At 38.2% G+C, this 20,480-nt stretch overlaps 1 protein-coding gene and 1 long non-coding RNA gene across 9 annotated transcripts in view; one reads left to right on the forward strand and one right to left on the reverse strand.

Moving 5' to 3' along the window:
* Positions 1-20,480, forward strand: part of LOC125923070 (uncharacterized) — a 73,750-nt gene that overhangs the window by 11,578 nt on the left and 41,692 nt on the right. For 5 of the 6 annotated variants that reach the window (XR_007457878.1, XR_007457881.1, XR_007457883.1 and 2 more), the window contains exons 3-5: positions 4,825-4,964; positions 10,866-10,982; positions 16,871-16,967. This is a non-coding gene — a long non-coding RNA (uncharacterized LOC125923070). The remainder of the gene's footprint in view (positions 1-4,824; positions 4,965-10,865; positions 10,983-16,870; positions 16,968-20,480) is intronic. The other variant, XR_007457882.1, reaches the window with a different exon arrangement.
* The window catches only part of PDE5A (phosphodiesterase 5A), a 137,892-nt gene that overhangs the window by 2,080 nt on the left and 115,332 nt on the right, over positions 1-20,480 (reverse strand). For all 3 annotated transcript variants that reach the window (XM_049631103.1, XM_049631106.1, XM_049631104.1), the window contains exons 15-20: positions 15,801-15,888; positions 10,813-10,913; positions 9,069-9,146; positions 6,944-7,007; positions 1,732-1,806; positions 235-318 (exon numbers count right to left, since the gene is read on the reverse strand). In XM_049631103.1, coding sequence (XP_049487060.1) covers positions 235-318; positions 1,732-1,806; positions 6,944-7,007; positions 9,069-9,146; positions 10,813-10,913; positions 15,801-15,888 — 490 coding nt within the window. The remainder of the gene's footprint in view (positions 1-234; positions 319-1,731; positions 1,807-6,943; positions 7,008-9,068; positions 9,147-10,812; positions 10,914-15,800; positions 15,889-20,480) is intronic.

The following is a 20,480-nucleotide window of genomic DNA, read 5'->3' on the forward strand; positions in this document are numbered from 1 at the left end:
TAGCACACAGTAGGCACTCAACAGATAGTTATGCATTGATGAATTAACGTTTTTGAAAAAAATCAAATATAAAATGTGTTCCTTGTTCAATGCAAACAGCATGTTCACCAGCCAAAAAAAAAAAGAAAAAAGAAAAAAAAGAAAAAGGCCTAGTGTTAATCGCTTCAATTTACTTGAGGTTTTAATTCATAACACGGTCTAAGTTTAGCAAGTCTAGCGTTTTTGTATAAATACCTCATATAGTTGCAAGCAGATGGCATCTATGAACCCAACTTGCATACTTGGGATTTTGTTTTTCTTCTCCCTGTTCATCAGATCCTGAAAACACAAACACAGAAACACACACACACACACATAACACACATATCTGCATTTACTTAAAGAACACAATGCAAGTTGGCTCCGAAAACATGAATCACCAGGTTAGCTGATGAAGGCCTGATACCTGCTTGTCTCCTTCCTTTGTCAGCCTCTTGCATTCCCTGCCAGCACTGTGCTCAGAAAGGCCCTGATTCTGTCTTGTTCATCCTGGCTGACTTTTCCCACACTACCCTTGGAATTCATCACTACTCTAGAGTCAACCACTGACCTAGAGCTGACCACCGACCTAGAGTCAACCACTGCCCTAGAGTTGACCACTGACGTGTATTTGGAGAACACACAGGCTTTGAATTGTCTATTGATGTGGAATCAAACACCCTCAGCTTTGTGGGGGAAGCCACTCAGGCCACAGCTGATTACAATTCAATCCACACAGAGAGCCTTCTTAGTGACGATTATGCAGATGTCATTCTGCTTATTCCCAGGAGGTCATGGCTGGAGCACCAGACAAGCCCAGCACTCCCATGGGAAGCAATGAGTCTGTCACAGTACTTGTTTAAAATGAAGCAAATTCTCCATTAGCTGTTACCATTACTGTGCTACCCACGACTTTCTAAGAAGATTCTGAGCTTCTGAACGAGCCTACCATTACATTATAGGACACTGAGCTAATTGTGAAAGACTAGTGAGACAGAAGATGTGCCCAGCTGAGACTAAAGAGCAGAGTGGCTGAAACTGTACACACAGAAAGGGGGTCATAACCATGTCCCATTTAATATGGGCTCAATAAATGTCCATTTGAATTAAAAAAAAAATGGCTGTGCTTCATTTTCGGGAAAAACTCATTCCAAAAGCTAGAGATGGTTTGAGAAGGGTCTTTTTCTTGTCTGTGAGATCCAAACTCTATGTGAACAAGGCAGTATCAGAAACCTTTAAAATCTGTGCCCTTCAACACAGAAATTCTGGGAATTTATCCTAACAAGATAATGAAAAATGGCACAGAAACACTTAGCAACATAGATGTTTATCAAAGTGCTACTGGTAATAGTGAACACTGCAAACATTACCCCAAAGGTAGTGGATAGACTATGGCTGCATCTATTTCAGATAATCACTAGAAATAATATACATAAGACCATTTGTCAGAATGAAACGTAGCTTATGATTTAAATTTAAATAGAAAAAACAAATTACAAAAAAAGTAGGTACAATATGATGAACCAAAGAGTCTTCTTTTATTTGCTTATATTTTCTGTAATAAACATGTAAAATTCTTTTAATAAGAAAAATGCTTTAAAAAATAAAATGAAAAGAAATTGTATTCTCAAGGAAAGATCTCATAAAAGTGTTAAGAAGTCCACACTCACAGATGTATTGAAATAATTCCTACCAACAAGGTCTCAGACTTACAGCAGGCTCTATGTTGAGTTCTTTTCTCTCTCTGTCTCCTTGGTCAAAAAATTCAGTTGCTACAAGTTCTGCTATCTGAAATAAATGACCGATTAAGTTTTGGCGGTTAAAAGCATATAACTCTAGAACAGAGAATAGAATAGAGACTTTGAGTAAAGATAATAAAATCTATCAAATCTAGCTTCAACCACATTAGCAAAATTGTAATAGAACAACAATGAGTAATGGAAATTATATTTTATTTGCTTTTAAATATGTATCTAATCACAAAGGTTAGAGTTTGTAATCTGAAATTAGGCAGAAAAAAGCAACATGTTATTTCAACTTCAGCAGTTAGTGGGGAAAAGGCCATGTATGTCCATCTGTATGCATAAGCAATGATATTTATTAAGCACCTGTTATACCAGCTGCTGTGAAAACCAGTTATCAAATAGCTGCATATATTGTGATTGATTGCTGTGCCTTTTAAATTAATTTTAATCTACACGTACATTCTCTTCTCTTTTAAAAAAATTTCCTTATAATTTTTTTTTTGTTGTTGTTAAATAAACTGGTTGTTTATCCTGTAGTTTCCCACTATCTGGATTTTGCTGACTGCATTCCTATGATGACAATTACTGTTTCTCTGTGCCCTATTTACACACAATGGTAATGAGATCTAGAGGCTTGATAAGACTGACCGAATTTTTTTTTTTTTTTTTTTTTTGACTACTTCATAGGCAATGCTGTGTACTTCCATTAAGAGCTATACAATGCCCGGCTGCCTCTCTTTTTGTGATATTAGAGACCATTAATGATCTTTGTCTAGTAGATCCTCTACCTTAAGGGCTGCAAAAAGGTGATATTCAAAGCAGTCATTCCTTTTTGTTTTATTAGTTGAAATACAATAAAAAAGGAAGTTCCCCACATCAATTATTTACTTTCCCTAAAGTACAATTTGTATAAGAAAAGCAGGAGATAAAAAAAAGCAAAGCAAAGCAAAGCAGGAGAAATGTTTGATTTTCTCCACTTTAATTACCATTAAAAAAGTAACATGGCTACCAAGCAACTATCAAAGATGACCAGGGAAGGTTTTATTTTATTATTTTTATTATTATTTTGAACTTTTAAATTTAAACATATTTAATGTATTTCAATCCTTACTGATACTCAGATTGTTCCATTTTGGCCACTGGGAGGCTATAAAGTTGGCATCTCTGTTCTTTTGACAGAATCCTATCAGTCTTTGAAAGCTTCCCTGCTTTCTGATAGAATAAGATGCTCTAGGCTCATTTTATACATTTCCTGCTTTAAAACTGCTATCAGCCATTTCCTTGTTGGAGCCCTTGTTCCTTTAATGAGATACTTAGAAACCTCAGTATGGGCACTAGGTTTGTTCATTACTACCAGTATTTGTAAGCCCTTTTAGAGGATGGAGCTAGGACACAACAGAAGTTCATACAACATTTCAGTTCAAATTCAGGACTACAGTGTTTTTGCATAACCTAATCCACCTTAGATCTTTATCTTTCCACTCACACTGACAGTCCTCAATAATACCAATACAATTTTTTTATTTGCTTTTATCCCACATCATCTACAATTGTGATTGAATATCTATATAAAATTACCACTAATAATAACATTATTGAAAACAATTTTAAAGGCTTTTTTAAAGGATTTATAATTCCTTTTTGTTTTTAGAGTACATTCCACTAAGAGATACATGGTCAAATTACTGTTTTAATGTCACTTGGAATGAAATAGTCTCTGTCACTATGGTTTTGCAACTGAAATCAGGTTTGTTTCATTTTATTTTTAAGGTTTAATGCTGAGAATGCAGCCTTATGATTTTAAACTATTTACATGGTTCCATGGTTCTGTTCACTAAATTCTGTTCCTTCCTTCTCTTATAGGGGATCATTAACTTTTTTGTGGTTAATCCTAGGTTTTTTAAATATTAAGCAAATATGTACATATATTCATATTTTACTTTTTTTTTAAGTTTATTTATTTTTGAGAGAGAGAGCATGCACGTGTGAATGGGAGAGGGGCAGAGAGAGATGGGGACAGAGGATCCAAAGCAGGCTCTGTGCTGACAGCACAAGGCTTGATGTGTGGCTCAAACTCACTCACTGTGAGATCATGACCTGAGCCGAAGCCAGATGCCTAACCAACTGAGCCCCCCAGGCACGCCCTTACCCTCTTCTTAGATAAATGGTAGAGTACCATATACATTTTCTCTACCTTGCTTTTTTTCCACTTAAAAATAGATCCTTGTAATCACTCCATAGTAGTATACAGATAATCCTCATTTCTTTATATAGCTGCCTAGAACTCACTGTGTAAACGTACTACAAATTATTCAATCAGTAACCTACTGATGAGTATTTGGGTTACTTCCAGTCTTTGCTATTACAAATAGCACTAAAATGAGTAGCCTTATATAAATATCTTTTTACATTCTTTCCCGTATATCTTTGGGATAAGATTCCTAGAAGTAATGGTAAATAATGAATATGTATATTTATAAACTTCTAAAGAGTTACAGTATTTTTCATTCCTTGTTTTCCCTCAACTTCTCCAATAGAGTATATCATAAAACCTTTGGATTTTGCCAAATGAGAAATGGTATTTTTTTTTAAATGAAGTAGAATTTATATACTGTGAATTGCATAGATCATGAGTTCAGTGTATTGACAAATGCATAGAACCATGTGACAAATACCCCATCCAAGATATAGAATATTTCTATTGCCCTTATGACCCTTCTCTGTCCATTCCTGCCCCTTCTTTCCTCCCTCTCCTCACAATCACTGTTTTATTTCTTTCACTGTAGTGCTTTAATTTTGCCTAGTCCAGAACTTCCTATAAATGAAATCACAGAACGTAGTCTTTTGTGTGGCTTCTTTTGCTCTGTATAGTGTTTATGAGACACATCCATGTGGTTACAGGTATCAATGGTTACTTCCTTCTTATTGTTGAGCAGTGCTCCACTGAATAAGGAACGGACCACAATATGTTTAGCTGTTCTGTTGACAAGACGTTTGGGTTGTTTCTAGTTCTGACTACAGTAGTCCCCCTTTTGCAGAGTTTTGCTTTCCATGGTTTCAGTTACCTGGAGTTAACTGTGGTCCAGAAGCAGGTGATCCTCCGTCTGATACATGGTCAGAAGGTCCTAACACTACATCACAACGCCTGTATCCTTCACCTCACTACCTCTCACGTTATCATCTCCCATCATCACAAGGAGGGTGAGTAAAATATAATAAGATGTTCTGAGAAAAAGACCCCACATTCACATACCTTTTATTACAGTATTGTTATAGTTGTTCTATTTTATTATTAGTTATTGTTGTTAATCTCTTACTGTGCCTAATTTATAAATTAAACTTAACCATAGTTATGCATGTAGAGGAAAAATCATAGTACATATAAGGGTTCAGTACTGTTTCTGGTTTCAGGCAACCACTGGGGGTCTTGGAATGTGTCTGCTGCAGATATTACTACTATATTAGGATTAAAGCTGTTATGAGATTCTATACAAGTTTTTTGCGTGTGTCAGTGTAGTTTTAATTTGCATTTTTTCTTATGAATGAGGTTCTGAGAACCTTTGCAAATAGCAAGAGCCATTCACATTCCATCAACTTTTTGTTCAAATTTCTGGCCCATTTTTCTGTAGGGTTGTTGCCCTTTTCCTTCTCTATTTTTTACAATTTATTTAATATTTGGGGTATCTACCAAATATAAGTTGCAAATATCTTTACCAGTTTCTCACTGACTTTTACTTTGCTTATGGTGTCTTTTGCTATGCAAAAGTTTTATTTTTTTTTAATTTTCATGTAATCAAATTTACCAGTCTTTTCTATTGTTTCTTTCTATTGTTTGTTTCTATTGTTTCTATTGTTTCTTTCTGCAATAGGAAAGTTTTCTCACTCCTAAGTTATAGAAGAATCCACAAATGTTTTTATTTAGTACTTCTATGGTTTAATTCTCTAGACTGAACTGTATGTTCCATTTGGAATTTAAGTATGTGGAATAGATACAGTTGTGTCTTTTTCCATTTGGTTATAGAAGATGTGAAAGTCACCCTAACATTATTCAGTAAAAAGTCTCTCTTTTCCCCCAGTTATTTGAAATGCTACCTTTATTATATATATTAAACGTTCTATGTAGTTCTCAAAGTTCTATTGTGTTCCCTTGGTCTGTCACCCATACCAAACTGTTTTAATTATAGAGGCTTTATAGTATTGCTTTTTATGTCTGGACTCTCACCTCATTGCTCAACCGTTTGGGGATCTGATTAAGAAGAAAGGATAAATGCAAAGACAAATTCTTCCCTCTTCCATTCCCTTCCCTATTTGGAAATGGGCATACAGTCCCATTTATTATTACAGAGCAGCACACTCTGTAAAGACCACCTTTCCTGAGTGCTTACAGCATGTCAGCTTTGGCACATGGATAGCACACTTCTGATCTTGTTTTCTCAGCATGTATGTTTCATGAGATGAACCTGTCGTTGGGCTCCATGACTCTGCAGATCAGAGCCCTGACCAACAGCAGACTGTCATTAGCCTCAGGTAGTGCATTCAGGATTCAAAATGCAGTCTCAAAAAACAAAAGCACAATACGCACATCATTGCATGTATAGCCATCTCTTTTCTGAGCCTAGGGCCTTTACTACCTCTGCAAAATGTTATGGCAGTTACTTATTTAGAGAGAAGGATATATTTCTAGCCTCCTAGCCACAGGTCCTGATTACATCCTTCCTGACACCTTATATCAACACTTCCTATATTTTTAAGACTCAGGAAATGTTTAAGTTCTACTCGCTAATGCCTACTTAGAGCTGAGTTATAGCATGGTAGGCTAACCATAAAGAAAAATCATAAGAAGAAAAATAATTCGCTTTTTCTGTTTTTCAAGGTTATTAAGGAAATGTGCTAAAAAGCATTCCTAAGTGAGCCAGAAGTAGTACTGGAATTAAAGACTATCAGCAGCTAGGTTTTGCTGTGTTACTATAGATGCTGTCTTTCTTAATACGTTATAAATATTAGCAAATGCTAATGAATCTTCTAAGAAAGAAAACCTATTTATGTCCAATTCTGCTTTTAATGCTACTTAAAATTTGGATAAAAATTTCCACAAATACTTTAGAAGCTACCTTTAAGAATACAGACTTTTCTTACTTTGACTTTTTAATTACTACTTTTACTGTCAGCAAACAACATACCTGTTGTTGAATAGGCCAGGGTTTTGTAATTGCAGAGAGATCACAAGCTGTCATCAGCATCGCTCTGTTCAGGGAAAAAGAAGCCCAATACTACTGTTTACTTTTTATGTGAACATAAACTCTCAATAAATAGTTACTGGTAAAAAGGTTAAATTAAAGCTCCCTAAACTATGAAGATGGCAGTTTATAAAGACAAAAGAAACAGAAACAACTTATATGGAAGTGTGGCTGATTCAGGGATAGCAGAGTGTCACTGTTTTGGTTGCCCACTGAACTACTGGAATTTGCCCTAAAAACGCCTCATTTAGCTCCAGATTGGCACGAGAGAAATTATTAACCTCTGGGTAAAAACTTGCCTGCTGTTGCTATTTTTTTTCACGTTGGTATTCCATTCTCAGTGGTAGTAAGATGAAAACGCATTGATTACTAATAATTAACCATTAAAGGATAACATCAGATATTCTATTGATATAAGGCCTCTAAGAGCAAGAATTAAGGTGGGTCATCCTAATACACTCAACATGTGCAGTGACTTCTGTGTGAAAAGCTCTTACTTATACACAGTATGTGCCAGAGAAAGGGAGGGAGGGATATGAGAGGACAGAGCTCTTTAGTCTTTCTGTTGTTCAGAGAAGTAAAAACCATGCAGGACGGAATCTGGAGTCGGTGACAAGGTGCTCTATAGCTCGGTACCACAACTACAGTATGAAAATAGTTCTGTATTTAGCACCGTGTTTTCCCATGTTGGATCTGGATACCTGTTTGTAATAATTTGTTTGGAGAAACAAAGTCCAGTCACTGTCATATAGAAACACTTATAGCAAAGGATGGTAACCCTCGTCCCTGCTGGGAAACCCAACCTAAAAGCACGTTCTCCGTAACTACGTAAGGCAAAAAGAAAACGGTTTCCTGCCCCTACTCTACGTCTTACACCAACTCTCTCGGAAAAAGTGAGTGCACCAGAGATATTTTTAATCACTGTTTAAGCCCATTTTCATAAAAGATTTCAGTGCTTGCCAGTATAAACTGCCTCCCCCAAAGAAGACAATGCTCCTAAATGAGCTTCATTAAAATCAGACACATGAGTTCAAGTGGCGACACTGAGCACTAGAACTATGAGTACTTCTCTGCACGAGGTTCATGGCTTAGGATGGATGGAGCAGCGGAAACTGGTGCAGACTTGGAGCCAAGGTTGGGTTTCCTTTTTGTTACTGGGAAAAACTGTTCCCTAACTACAGTAGTTTGTCTACTCTTTCTTTCTTTCTTTCTTTCTTTCTTTCTTTCTTTCTTTCATATTTTTATTTTTAAGTAATCTCGACACCCAACATGGGGCTTGAACTTGAGGTCAAGAGTCGCATACTCCATCCACTGAGGCAGCCAGGTGCCCCTATCTGTCTATACGTTTCTAAGGGACCATTAAGAAAAACATGTTGAGGCTATGAAATAAAGCATGATTACACAGAACAGACAGCCAGGCATTTGTGTACTGTTTTCTTATAATCTGCATCTTTGTTTGCATGCTAAGTAGTATCAATCCATTTAAAGAAATGTTGATTTCAGAAGTGTAATAGCGCTGTCCTTGGTGTTCTGTGTCATCCTTTTATTAAAATTATTGACCGCTTGTTCTTTTTTATGGATCCAGTTCTAGCCATGGTAAAGGTAGGAATAGTAACAGCAAAGAGATGGCATCTACAGCTAGAAAGGAGGGACAGGCCTACAGGTGAGGAAAAGGGAAATCTTGAGGTTCTGATGGTGTTACTCTCCCATCACTCAAGAGAAGTAAACACTTCCCAACCACCTTCTTGCTCCCACAATCTTTGGGATGCTATTTTCAGCTATTCCAAAGTACTGGGAATATGAGCAGGGGGAACCCTAGAGCCTTGTATTCATATTCCACCACATTTTAAAGTTCCTTCTAAGACAAAGGAGTAATTTACTGACTTGAATTTGCAAATGCATTTCTTTTCAAATAAATATTCATATTCAGCCCTTTATACAACACTCCAGATAATTCTGACAGCCTCTAAGATCATCACATTGTAACAAATACTTGCAATAAAATCTGATAGTTATAAAATTAACTGGAGAGCAAAACATCAGTGTTAAGGACAGAAAACCTACTTACAAAAACAACTCTTTTTGATGAGGATCTTCCAAGTTGAATTGATTTTTTCTTATAAGTTCAAAAAATTCTCCTCGTCTCCTTGAAAGTAAAAGAAAAACATATGGTAGTTATGATGAGTCCCCAGGCTCTTATTTCTTCAGCTAACAAAGACCCATGGAGTAAATTTTTGGGAAAAAAAAAATCTCTAATGGTTTTTCCCATCTTAGAATCTGATATAGAAACCATCATTTAAAAAGCTAAAAATACCTCACTTTTTTCCTTTGTGCCATTGTCTTTGGGTAAAACAATAACACCTCACCTAGTTTTTAACTACAGATCACAAATAATGGTAATTTCAATTCTTAAGCATGATTTTAAGAAAATAAAACAAATTTAAAATTTGATGCCAAGAATGACTTGAAAATTTAAGTGTATGGCATAATGAGATCTATATGGCTTCAGTTCAATTTCATATATCTTATTCATATACATTATGGTATAAGGTAAAAAGTATATACTATTATTCACTCAGTGCATAGTGAATGCCTCCTATGTGCCCAATACTGTTATGCATCTTGGGAAGTTATAAGACAGGAGTCCTTTTCACAATGTTTAAAATCTAGTCAGAGACACAAACCAAAGATAAGAAAAACTTATATAACAAAACTGAATGTATGTCACTTGAGTACCAAAAATGAAAAATACGTTGCAAAAAGGTTCAGAGGAGAGACCCATGTGGCCTGGAAAGGCTGGGAAGTCTTTGTGGTTACAGGTATTTTTAAATTCTTGGTAATCTCATCATCTTTATTCTGTAATCATTTTAAGTTAAACTGAAGTTTGCTGTGTTTTCTTTTATCCTAATTAAAGTGCTGCCAAATCCAATGGCACGACACTTTTAGACCCAGACACTTTTAAGTGCAGCTATTTTTAGATGTACAACAGTAGGTACCTGGGGTATGTGTTTTTGTATATCCGTTCTACTTGGTTTTACTTCTCATAAGAGTGGTGAAAGCCACACATATGAATCCCTGTGCAGAAGGAGAGAGGCCTGTGCTTCAGGGAAATCCCACAAGTGTGACCGCCAGACTCCCCTCACTCCTACATGTGCAGCAAAAGATCTTGGTCTGTATGTGGGAAACTAATGCCTGCCCAAATGCAGCAAGGTCTTTTCTCGCTTTTAGAAAGGCAGTTTAATTACAGGGAAATGCATACATGCATGACAAACACTACTCTAATGCACACTCTAATTTCTGAGTCAGTGACTTCACTAATTAAAGTTCTATATTAATACCCTTCTGCCAAAATCAAATAAAAAGAAACAAGACTTATGTGTCTGGCACTTAGCTCTTTTTCCTGCCCACTTAGGCTTAGATGATAGTATAAAGGGACTGTAATATGGTCAGAAGCTGGGGAGGGGGGTGAAGGAAAAGCAGATGGGCTCTATAACCTTCGGGCTGGACAACGCAGCCTTGGAATGACCTTGGCATGGTTATTTACCTTGTACACAACTTCAGAGGCACAGGAGTAGTCACACGTCAGAAATGACTCTGTATTCTGTAATTTCTAGCACTAAGTCATATGCCAAAGGAGTAGACTTTTCTGGCTTCCTTTAAGAAACTGCACCATAGTTTGAAAAACAAGACATTTGATTTGCCAGGACATCTGTCTTTATAATCTTAAAACCTCCCAAAGTGCATTTGAAAAGTTTGAAACAATGCAAACATTTCCAAGACCTACTGATCTCATAATATTTCTTAAAACTTACTTAATATACAGCGCTAGGTCTGTAGCTAAAATAGCTTGCTTGATTATTTTCAGCGTGGTCTTATATTCTTCGATGGAGAGGCCACTGAGAATCTGATTGCCCTTTATAAAAAAGAAAACCATCATTAGCACTCTGCCTGGAGAGGCTGCTGACAAGAACAAAATCTGAAGGTAGAGTGACATATCTTAAACACATGTCTAGTATTCTAAACTCGTGAATACAGAGGACAGCTGCTTACTTTAATGCCATGAAATGATGTTTCCCCTCTACGTTCCACTTCCCACCACCCTGTCCTATAAGAAAATACGGCTTCATAATGGTGCACCTACCTACACATGCATGTTTTTCCACATCTTATACTCCCTAGGCCTTAGTCCAGGCCTAAAACCTAAAAACTATATATATATATAGTTTTTATATATATATATATATATATATATATATATATATATATATATTGCTCCCAAATCAAAGCCATATTAATGGAAATCTAGAATGGAGTAGCAAAACTTTTAACCATTGATTATTTAAAGAATCATTTCTCTATGGATTCTGTCATAAATCTAATAACATTTTTTGGGTGCAAATTTCTATAATTTAACTTAATCAATATGGCAGACAGTGTGTGTTCTTTAGGAACATGTGAATGTAGATGGTGGCCCTGTAGGGCATGAGCCAAAGGTGTACTTACTGGTCACAAAAAAGCAAGTATGGTTGAAACATCTATAAGGAATATTGGAAGGCGCCTGGGTGGCTCAGTCCGTTAAGCCTCCCCTCTTGATCTCAGCTCAGGTCATGATCTCATGGTTCATGCTCTCTGCTGTCAGCACAGAGCCTGCTTCAGATCCTCTGTCCCCCTCTCTTTCTGTACCTCCCCTGCTCGTGCTCTCTCTCTTTCTCAAAAATAAAAAATAAACATTAAAAAAAAAAAGAAATATTGAAAAGGTGCTATGTAACCGTTTTTTATTTGTCTGTAATTTAAGGCATAGTGGCTCTCTGATGTTGAGCTACATAAAACATTCCTTGGGTATTCAGCATACACTCAGGACAACATCTATAAGTTGAATCAGATGTGCTTCCTAAATCTCAGGGCCAAGAAAAACCCAGAGGAGTGGGAATGAGATCTGGAGGCAGAGGATTTGTTCTGAACAAAGAGAAACTGCCGAGTGTGGTAGGCCAGTGCCAAAACACCGGTTAGAGAATAACTAGATGCCAAAATTGTGGCATGTATCTAATTAATGAATCTGTGATTACAACCATAAACATTGTTTTAAAATATGTAATCACTTTAGATTCTGGGCCAGAAAGGAAACTATTTAGAAAATAACCGATACTTCTATGTGTTTTAAGATAAAACAATTTCAAATGGAAAAGGAAATATCTTGGGGCGCCTGGGTGGCTCAGTCGGTTGAACGTCTGACTTTGGCTCAGGTCATGATCTCACGGCTCATGAGTTCGAGCCCTGCATCGGGCTCTGTACTGACAGCTTGGAGCCTGGAGCCTGCTTCAGATTCTGTGTCTCCCTCTCTCTCTGCCCCTTTCCCACTCATGCTCTGTCTCTCTCTCTCAAAAATAAATAAACATTCAAAAAATATTTAAAAAAAAGAAAAGGAAATATCTTTTGGTGTTATATTTTTATTTTTGCTTTCAAAAACAGAGACTAAATTCTCTGTAAATGTTTTGGTGCTAATACTAAGTAATGTTTTGGTGCTTACAAAGACAGAATATTTATATGGTCTTATAATTTGAGACCAACCATCTATATGACCAAATTTCTTATAAGTAATAATGTATTACTTAGTAAGTTATGTTATTTAATAACATAGGTATCTATGATAGGGATACTGTTAAATATGGGCTTCAGAAAAGCTTAGCATATTTTCTTTCCTTAAAACTAAACAAGATATTAAAATGAAGGTTTTATAGTTTTTTTAAAAAAATTTTTTTAACGTTTATTTATTTTTGAGACAGAGAGAGACAGAGCATGAACAGAGGAGGGGCAGAGAGAGAGGGAGACACAGAATCTGAAACAGGCTCCAGGCTCTGAGCTGTCAGCACAGAGCCCGATGCGGGGCTCGAACTCACGGACCGCGAGATCATGACCTGAGCCAAAGTCAGACGCTTAACCGACCACGCCACCCAGGCGCCCCGAAGGTTTTATAGTTTTAAATGAGGCATATAGATAGCAAATCCCAAGGAAAGTACAGATTTCTCTACTACAAAACAGCATATAATTCCTGAGAAATCTCAGTTCTGAAAAACTACACACTAAAAATGACATGGTTTATGGGAAAAATTAGTGCTGGGGCAGATTGCACAAAGCCCATGAAACTTTATAACCAGAGCATAAACCAAACTGAAAACTGGTGCATCTGCAGGTAACCCAGTCATCTCAGGCTAGCCAGTCTGGAGGTCCTTTGAGAACAGTCAACACACAAAACGATGGCGTGGAAGCAATGGTTTGTGGGGCCCAGAGACAACGTGGATGGGACTGGATCACTGAGACATTGGGGCTGCTATTAAGGTGGGCACCGAAGGAGGAGCAACCTCCTAGGAGCCTAAAGCAAGCAGTCCAAAGCAAGGGAGCAAATGCCCATTTTCAATATTCTTGAAATAGAGCAGAAGGGGTGCCTGAGCAAAGCCAAGTAGAGGGATTTTTTTCTTTCTTGTATAAGGTCAAAAATTCAACTCTCATAATTCTTGTACCTTACCCAAGAGAACTTGCGGATGAAAGAATACAACTTGTACACTTACACTAACGTCATTCAATTACCAGTCACACATGAACTAATTCATACTAATCGCATACTTTATCAATCTAAAGTCAATTTAAGTATGCAGAACTTAAATTTTTTTAATGTTTATTATTTTTGAGAGTGGGAGAGACAGAGTGTGAGCAGGGGAAGGGCAGAGAGAGAGGGGACACAGAATCCGAAGCAGGCTCCAGGCTCTGTGCTGTCAGCACAGAGCCCGACATGGGGTCCGAACCCATGAACCATGAGATAGATCATTACCTGAGCTGAAGTCATACACTTAACCAAGTAAGCTACCCAGGCACCCACTGTGTACAGAATTTATAATGAGGTTACCAAATTGGCTGTATAACTCAACCCTTCATCCACACTGAGATGTTTAGGGAGAGGTGAGATTGTGTTCCCCTCCATCTCAAATAAGAGAGTGGGGCATGAAGTCCCTACATATGTCTCTTGTAGTGTAGTGAGAGTGGGAAGGGCCACAGTGGTCTCATGTCTAATTCTTGTCTGGAAAATCTAAAAGGCAAGACACAGGCTGACTAGCCACTCTGACTTTAGCAGCAATGGGGAAGTTCCTACTATATGGGATGGCTTGCCCTCTCCAAGTTTTGGAGGCATGGGATTGATTTCAGTCCTGTCCTTTTCAAAGGGGATGACAAAGAAGGCCAAAGAACCTTAGCAGAAAGGAGCTGAAAGTGAACGATCAGATTTTCCTGAGCAGAGGAAGGAGCCATAAGTAAGGCAGGCAGAGATGATCATTAAAGGAACATCTGGTAGAAAAGCCCCACAATGAGGGCACTTGGCAGGCATCATGAACTTACCCACAAGAAAAGAACTTGGTTTAAACACCTGCCAGGCACAAAGAGTGAGACACTCTTTTTTTTTTTTAATTTTTTTTTTAACATTTATTTTTGAGACAGAGAGAGAGACAGAGCATGAACGGGGGAGGGTCAGAGAGAGAGGGAGACACAGAATCTGAAACAGGCTCCAGGCTTTGAGCAGTCAGCACAGAGCCCGACGCGGGGCTTGAGCTCACATACCGCGAGATCGTGACCTGAGCCGAAGTCGGACGCTTAACCGACTGAGCCACCCAGGCGCCCCAAGAGTGAGACACTCTTAACAGTACCAGTGTGTTGAGAAATTTCTTGCCCCTCTTCTTAGCTATTCTCTCTTCCTACTCTCCAAGTCTGGAGGGGAAGGAAACTACATGCGGGGTTAGGGATGAGGAAGGAGTTAGAAGAAGCACAAGATAGGGTTGAGAGAAGCCAACCAGGCAGTAGGGGGAGAACCTGAAACTTTAAACCAAATCCAAAATCCAGAGTATTACACAGAACTGGACATTTTGGTTTCTAAATTGAGAATTGCATAGTCTATTTTGGGACTTGACGTAATTAGTACTTGATGTAATTTTTACTTATAAAAGAATAACCAGAAAAGTCATGGGCCTCCCAAGTTTTCTTCTAGAGCTCAGAGAAGACTAGCCACACGGGGCAAACATAAAAAGATGGGGGTAAAATTGCTTTAAGATTATATACCACGCATTGTGCTTGTTCCACATAGTAGTTACAACTTTGACTTTTTTCTTACTATAAAGGTAATACATGCATATAGCAGATATACTGTGAATAATGAACAAATCAAAATGAGAATGTAAAAGTATTCATAACTGGACAAAGAAAACCTTTGTTAATCTTTTGGCATACATTATTTTAATTTTATTTTCCTTAGCATTTATTTGTCTAACATAGCATATCATATGTTTTCTTACACTGATGAATATTCATTTAACCAAACTATTGAATAGCTTTATTTCTTAACATAGCAGTTTGTTAATGGTCAGAAGTTTCCATGAAAAGAGGAACAGGCATGGTCTTGTGAAAGCAAACCTTTGAGCGCTGTATAAACCATTTCATTTGACCAAAAGAAAAAAAAAGGGGGGGGGGGAGAATTAACTAAGAGCCAAAAAATACTAGTTTTGTTTGTTTCCAGTTTGCCATAACCAAATAGAGGTGTGTAACCAGATATCCTTTATCAGGCAACATTTAGACAGTTTGGGCTGTCCAGAGAAGTGAGGCTGGGAAGATCCCAAATGTTTTGGCTTTGCCTTCCTTACCCAAAAAGGAATAAAGCATGCTCAAGAATTTATGATGCTGGGAATAAGTCCAAAACTTAAAAATAAAATTGAATTTATAAAGCTCTCTTTTAAAATTCCACAACCATAAAGTAGGTACTTACTGGACTATTAAGAATCATCAGGCACTGGTCAAAGTGATGATGCTCCATGATCGAATGGCAGTAGAGCTGAGCAAGTGGGTGTTCACTTCTGAAAAATATTTTGTGGAAGAGAGAAAAAAGGCTTAAAAATTACTAGTTTCCCCAATACATTAATTTGTTCTTCATATTAGTCAATGAAAAAACAGGCTACTTCACAAAATTAATCAGACTAACAATTTTCTCTCCTTTTGCTGAGGAAAAGAGTGAGATGATCTCTGGGAAAAAACAGTCAAATTATTTTCAAATACCAGGGTAACCACTGCCTGTTCAAAGTATGAACAATTTCATTGGTTTTAATATTGATAAAATAGTAGGAGTAAGCACAAAGGACTAATTTCTCTAACCATGAGAAAAAAATTCTCTGAAATACTTGTACCAATGATATTTTTCAATTTCAAAACTGCAATTAGTTTAAAATCTGAAACAAATTGCAATGCTAGTCTATTCCTCTGCAATAAGGCTGAGGGCCAGCGTATTCACATGTGCGTGTATATCCAAGGAGAATGGACTGCGATGGAACGAATGGGTAGGAGGGACAAAAGGCAAAGAAAGGGGGCAGAGTTGGTGCCCACCCTCCTTTGAAGGGAAGAAGGAGACAGCTGAGTCAGAAAAAGTTCCCCATGCATGTGGGATCCAGAGTATTTCAGCATAGGATGTCCTGGTAGCTCTTTTAACTTGAACTTGGGGACAAACAGAGGAGACTGTCTGGCTGAGTAAAGGGAATGGAAGGGGTGTTATACTCAGTTCACTGTATGTAACAGGAAGTCACAGATCAAGGTCCAAAGCATGTCAAGTACAGTCCTCCACCTCTTATTTCTCACGACCCTTCGCATGTGAATATAAAGCACGATTTTCACTAGTTTTTCTTTAAAAGAAAAAGAAAACGTGAGAGTTCCTGAAAGTCTCTGTTCCTAAAATTTGTAGGACAGGGATTTATGAATTGTAAAGCACAATACAAGTGTGGATAACACAGCTGACTTATTTCTTTGTACTACTATACGAGTCATTAATTGAGTTTTCATTTAATTTAGAGAAGCTGCCCAAGACTGGAGGAACATAACATGGGAAGAAAATGAGTGCAGTAAGAGAAGCTTAAGGGAAAACAAAAATAAAACAAGGGAAATAAAGGTAAGAGAATGGGCAATCTCATCTATTCCAGTTGTCTAATCTTCCACTGATAACTGCTGACCCCCAAACGGCCATTCTTTGTGTTGTAAACTTTCTCAAATTAACTCCTGCCTGTCTTCTTTGCTCCTCCATGTTTAGTAAGTTGTACAATGGACCAGATACTGTCCTTCTCATTGGACAATGGGAAAACAATGGATGGAGTAAAATGAGCAGATTTACAAAAAAAAAAAAAAAAAAAAAAGATAAATTTGCTGGAATCAAAACTGGAGATGCATGGAAAATACTGGAAAGTAGTTAGGAGACTACTGGGAAGCTCATAGTCCTAGTTCTAGTAATGTAGGCACGAGACAGCCTGGACCAGGGTGACAGAATCCCACATAAAGACAAGTAGAGTTGCCTCATAGCTGTTTAGGAGGTAAGAGTTGGCAAAGAATCTTGATGTTGGGACCTAGTGGGGATTTTCCTAGGGGAAAAGTATGAATGCCACATTTCTGCCTTGTCATTTACTGACATAGGAGAAAGGGAGAGGATTAAGGATGGGAGATAAAGGAGGCGAAGATGTGTAATTCAGTGTTGGATCTGTTGATTTTAAAGTGACTGAGGTCCACCAAGTGGATATAAAAGTTTGTATCAGGTCTGGGCTGGAGATGTAGACTTAGAACACAATAACCTGCAGATATCTGGTTATCTCCAAGCCACAGGAGCAGATGAGACGATGCAGGATAATGGAGGGCCCAGGGAAACAGAATGATGGCCTCCCTTCTGAATTCTGGCTTGCATTCTATATTCTCTATTTTCTCAACAGCATTTTCTCACCATTCAGACTAGCTATGCTAAAGTCAACTTCAACATGATAATTGCAACCTTCTTCATTCCCTTCACTTAGATAAGGAAAAGCATCTAGAGTATCTGTTATTTTCATTTACGTAAGAAATTCAAGGATAGGGCGCTTGGGTGGCTCAGCTAGTTAAGCATCCAACTTGGGCTCAGGTCATGATCTCACAGCTCATGAGTTCGAGCCCCGTGTCAGGCTCTGAGCTGACAGTTCAGAGCCTGGAGCCTACTTAGGATTCTGTGTCTCCCTCTCTCTGCCCCTCCCCTGCTCTCTCTCTCTCTCTCTCTCTCTCTCTCTCTGTCTCTCAAAAATAAATAAAACATTTAAAAAAAAAGAAATTCAAGGACCTATGGTATTAGTTTAATATCCATGTTGTTCTGCCAGTTGTTAGCTGTTTATAAGTCTATTACCTTGTTAGACTATAAACCTCTTGAGTTTGGCCAGATTTGTTTTCCCCAGTGATAATAATTACCATTTACTGAGAGCCTCTAACATGTCAGGCACTGCACTAAGTAGTTTATATTTCATTTTTATTTAATATGGGACATCTCTGTTCACCACATCAAAATCCTTGGCCCCACCTCGGACTCCAGCCACTGATGCAGCATCCAGTTTCACGCACAATTTAATAGACTCCCTGCAGGGCCCAATTAGAAGGTACTTTGCTGTGGCCCACCATGTCTGCCCTGCAGCTCTCTGCCCTCTGCTGGTGCCAACAAGACCTCTCTTGCTGCATTCACCCTTGTTGAGCCTGGGCTATGGAGGAGTCAAGGCACATGGAGGCCATCTTTGACCAAGATGAATGGGAACCTGTGGATCTCTGCCCCCCTCCCTACTTTGTCCCTGGCCATTTATGTACAATTCTGGGTCTCATTTCCTAAGACTTCTCTGAATCACCTGGCAGGACTGAGCACCAGGTGCCTGGATGGGTGGACTGCTGGTAACTCATCCTCTTCCTGGCTTCCCCTTCTTCCCTGTTTCCCACTCCCAGGCCTCCATTCCTGCTCCCAGGGATCACATGCACAAATAGGCTATGTGCACACCAGTGTTTGTCTCAGGCTGTGCCTCCAGAGTGACCCAGGCTGACACCTCTCTAAAATGGGCATTTTAGCATTTATTTTTTAGACAACCAAGAGTTCAGAGAGACTGTCTAACTTGTTCAAGGTCAACACAAATGGCGGGGCTGGGATTCAAACACATCCTCTCACCGCATCACACTGGCTCCTGACCCCACAGCACTTTGCACACAGCATCCACTTACTGACCTAGTTAGAGGCTGGACCGAGATGCAATTAGGTGCATACAACACAAACATGTTTAAAATTTCAGGCGCACATTACATTTTTAGACAATGCAGACAGGACGGTTTCCCATTAGAAAAACTTCTTGGCTTATGAGAGAGATGAATGCAAATTATGTGTGTTTGCCTTTACTTACATTCTAAAAATACGGATTTATGAATCCATAAAAGGGCATAAATACCCCAAGTTTCCTGTTTGCAGAAATATTAGTGGACACCAATGTGTTCTCCATTCTACTGCTTTTTACTGTTTCAAACACAAGGCTATTTCTTGCTTCTTTATATGAGAGCCTGTCAGAAGGGCCCACTTAAACCACCGCTCATAGTCCTATCTGAATCTTATTCCCACAATGATGTCTATTCGTATGGACCTTACACCCTCCCTACATTTTCCTATCGTCCTGCAGTAGTCTGTCCATCTCTTAGAGTGGTGTTAGGAGTCAGTGCCAAGGTCAGAACAACATTCTAGGGACAAGAAGCCTTAGAAATCAATAGAAAATGCAAGTTCTCTGAGAAAAACAATTCTTGCCACCCCAGGAATCCTTTTACAGACTCTTAACAACCATCCTTGATTTTGCTTCTCATACATGTATATTGCTCTGGGTTCACATCTCTTAACTACTCTTTGTAAGCATGTAAACCCCATTTGATTCTTCACTTGACCACTTCTCTCCAAATCATCACTGTTGTATTCTATCAGTCAGGGGTTATTTTACCCTGCATTCTCTGTAATCACATTAGATGCCACAGGTATTCAAGGTGATGATTCATTTGGCCTTTTGACCTTACTTCCTTAACCTCCTTGACTCTATGGATAGTCTCTTTTCATGTCAACAATGGATATTCCTCTACGGATAGTCTCTTTTCATGTCAACAATGGATATTCCCTTCTTTGTTCCACAGCTTCTAGGTGCTACCAGGCACAGCATTTTTGCTACTCCCTGATCCATATCTCACCTTGGGACAAAGCAAGATCTTGAGTCCTTAATAGGATATCCTTAATATGTCCTTAATAGGACCCCCTTTGAAAAAGCTAAAACCTGGAGAGCATTTAATATATCTTGGGTATTGTTCCAAGTACTTCACATTTATTTATACTTTTTAATCCTTGTTAAAAAAAACCAAAACAAAGAAACAAACTACAAGATAGATACTGTCATTATTCCATTACACAAAGAAGAAAATAGAAAGAGGGGTGTTAAATGACTCATTCAAGGTCAGATGGTAAGAGGAGAAGCCAGTATTTGCTTTTGTACCCAGGCATCTGACTCAAGTTGGCCCTTAACCACCATAACTATCATAGCCACTGTGGCATGGTCAAAGGACTAGTTGAACTCATGTATATGAAGTACTAAAAAGAGTTCGCAATGCCACATGG

Source organism: Panthera uncia, chromosome B1, assembly GCF_023721935.1.
Source record: "Panthera uncia isolate 11264 chromosome B1, Puncia_PCG_1.0, whole genome shotgun sequence".
Taxonomy (NCBI): Eukaryota; Metazoa; Chordata; class Mammalia; order Carnivora; family Felidae; genus Panthera; species Panthera uncia.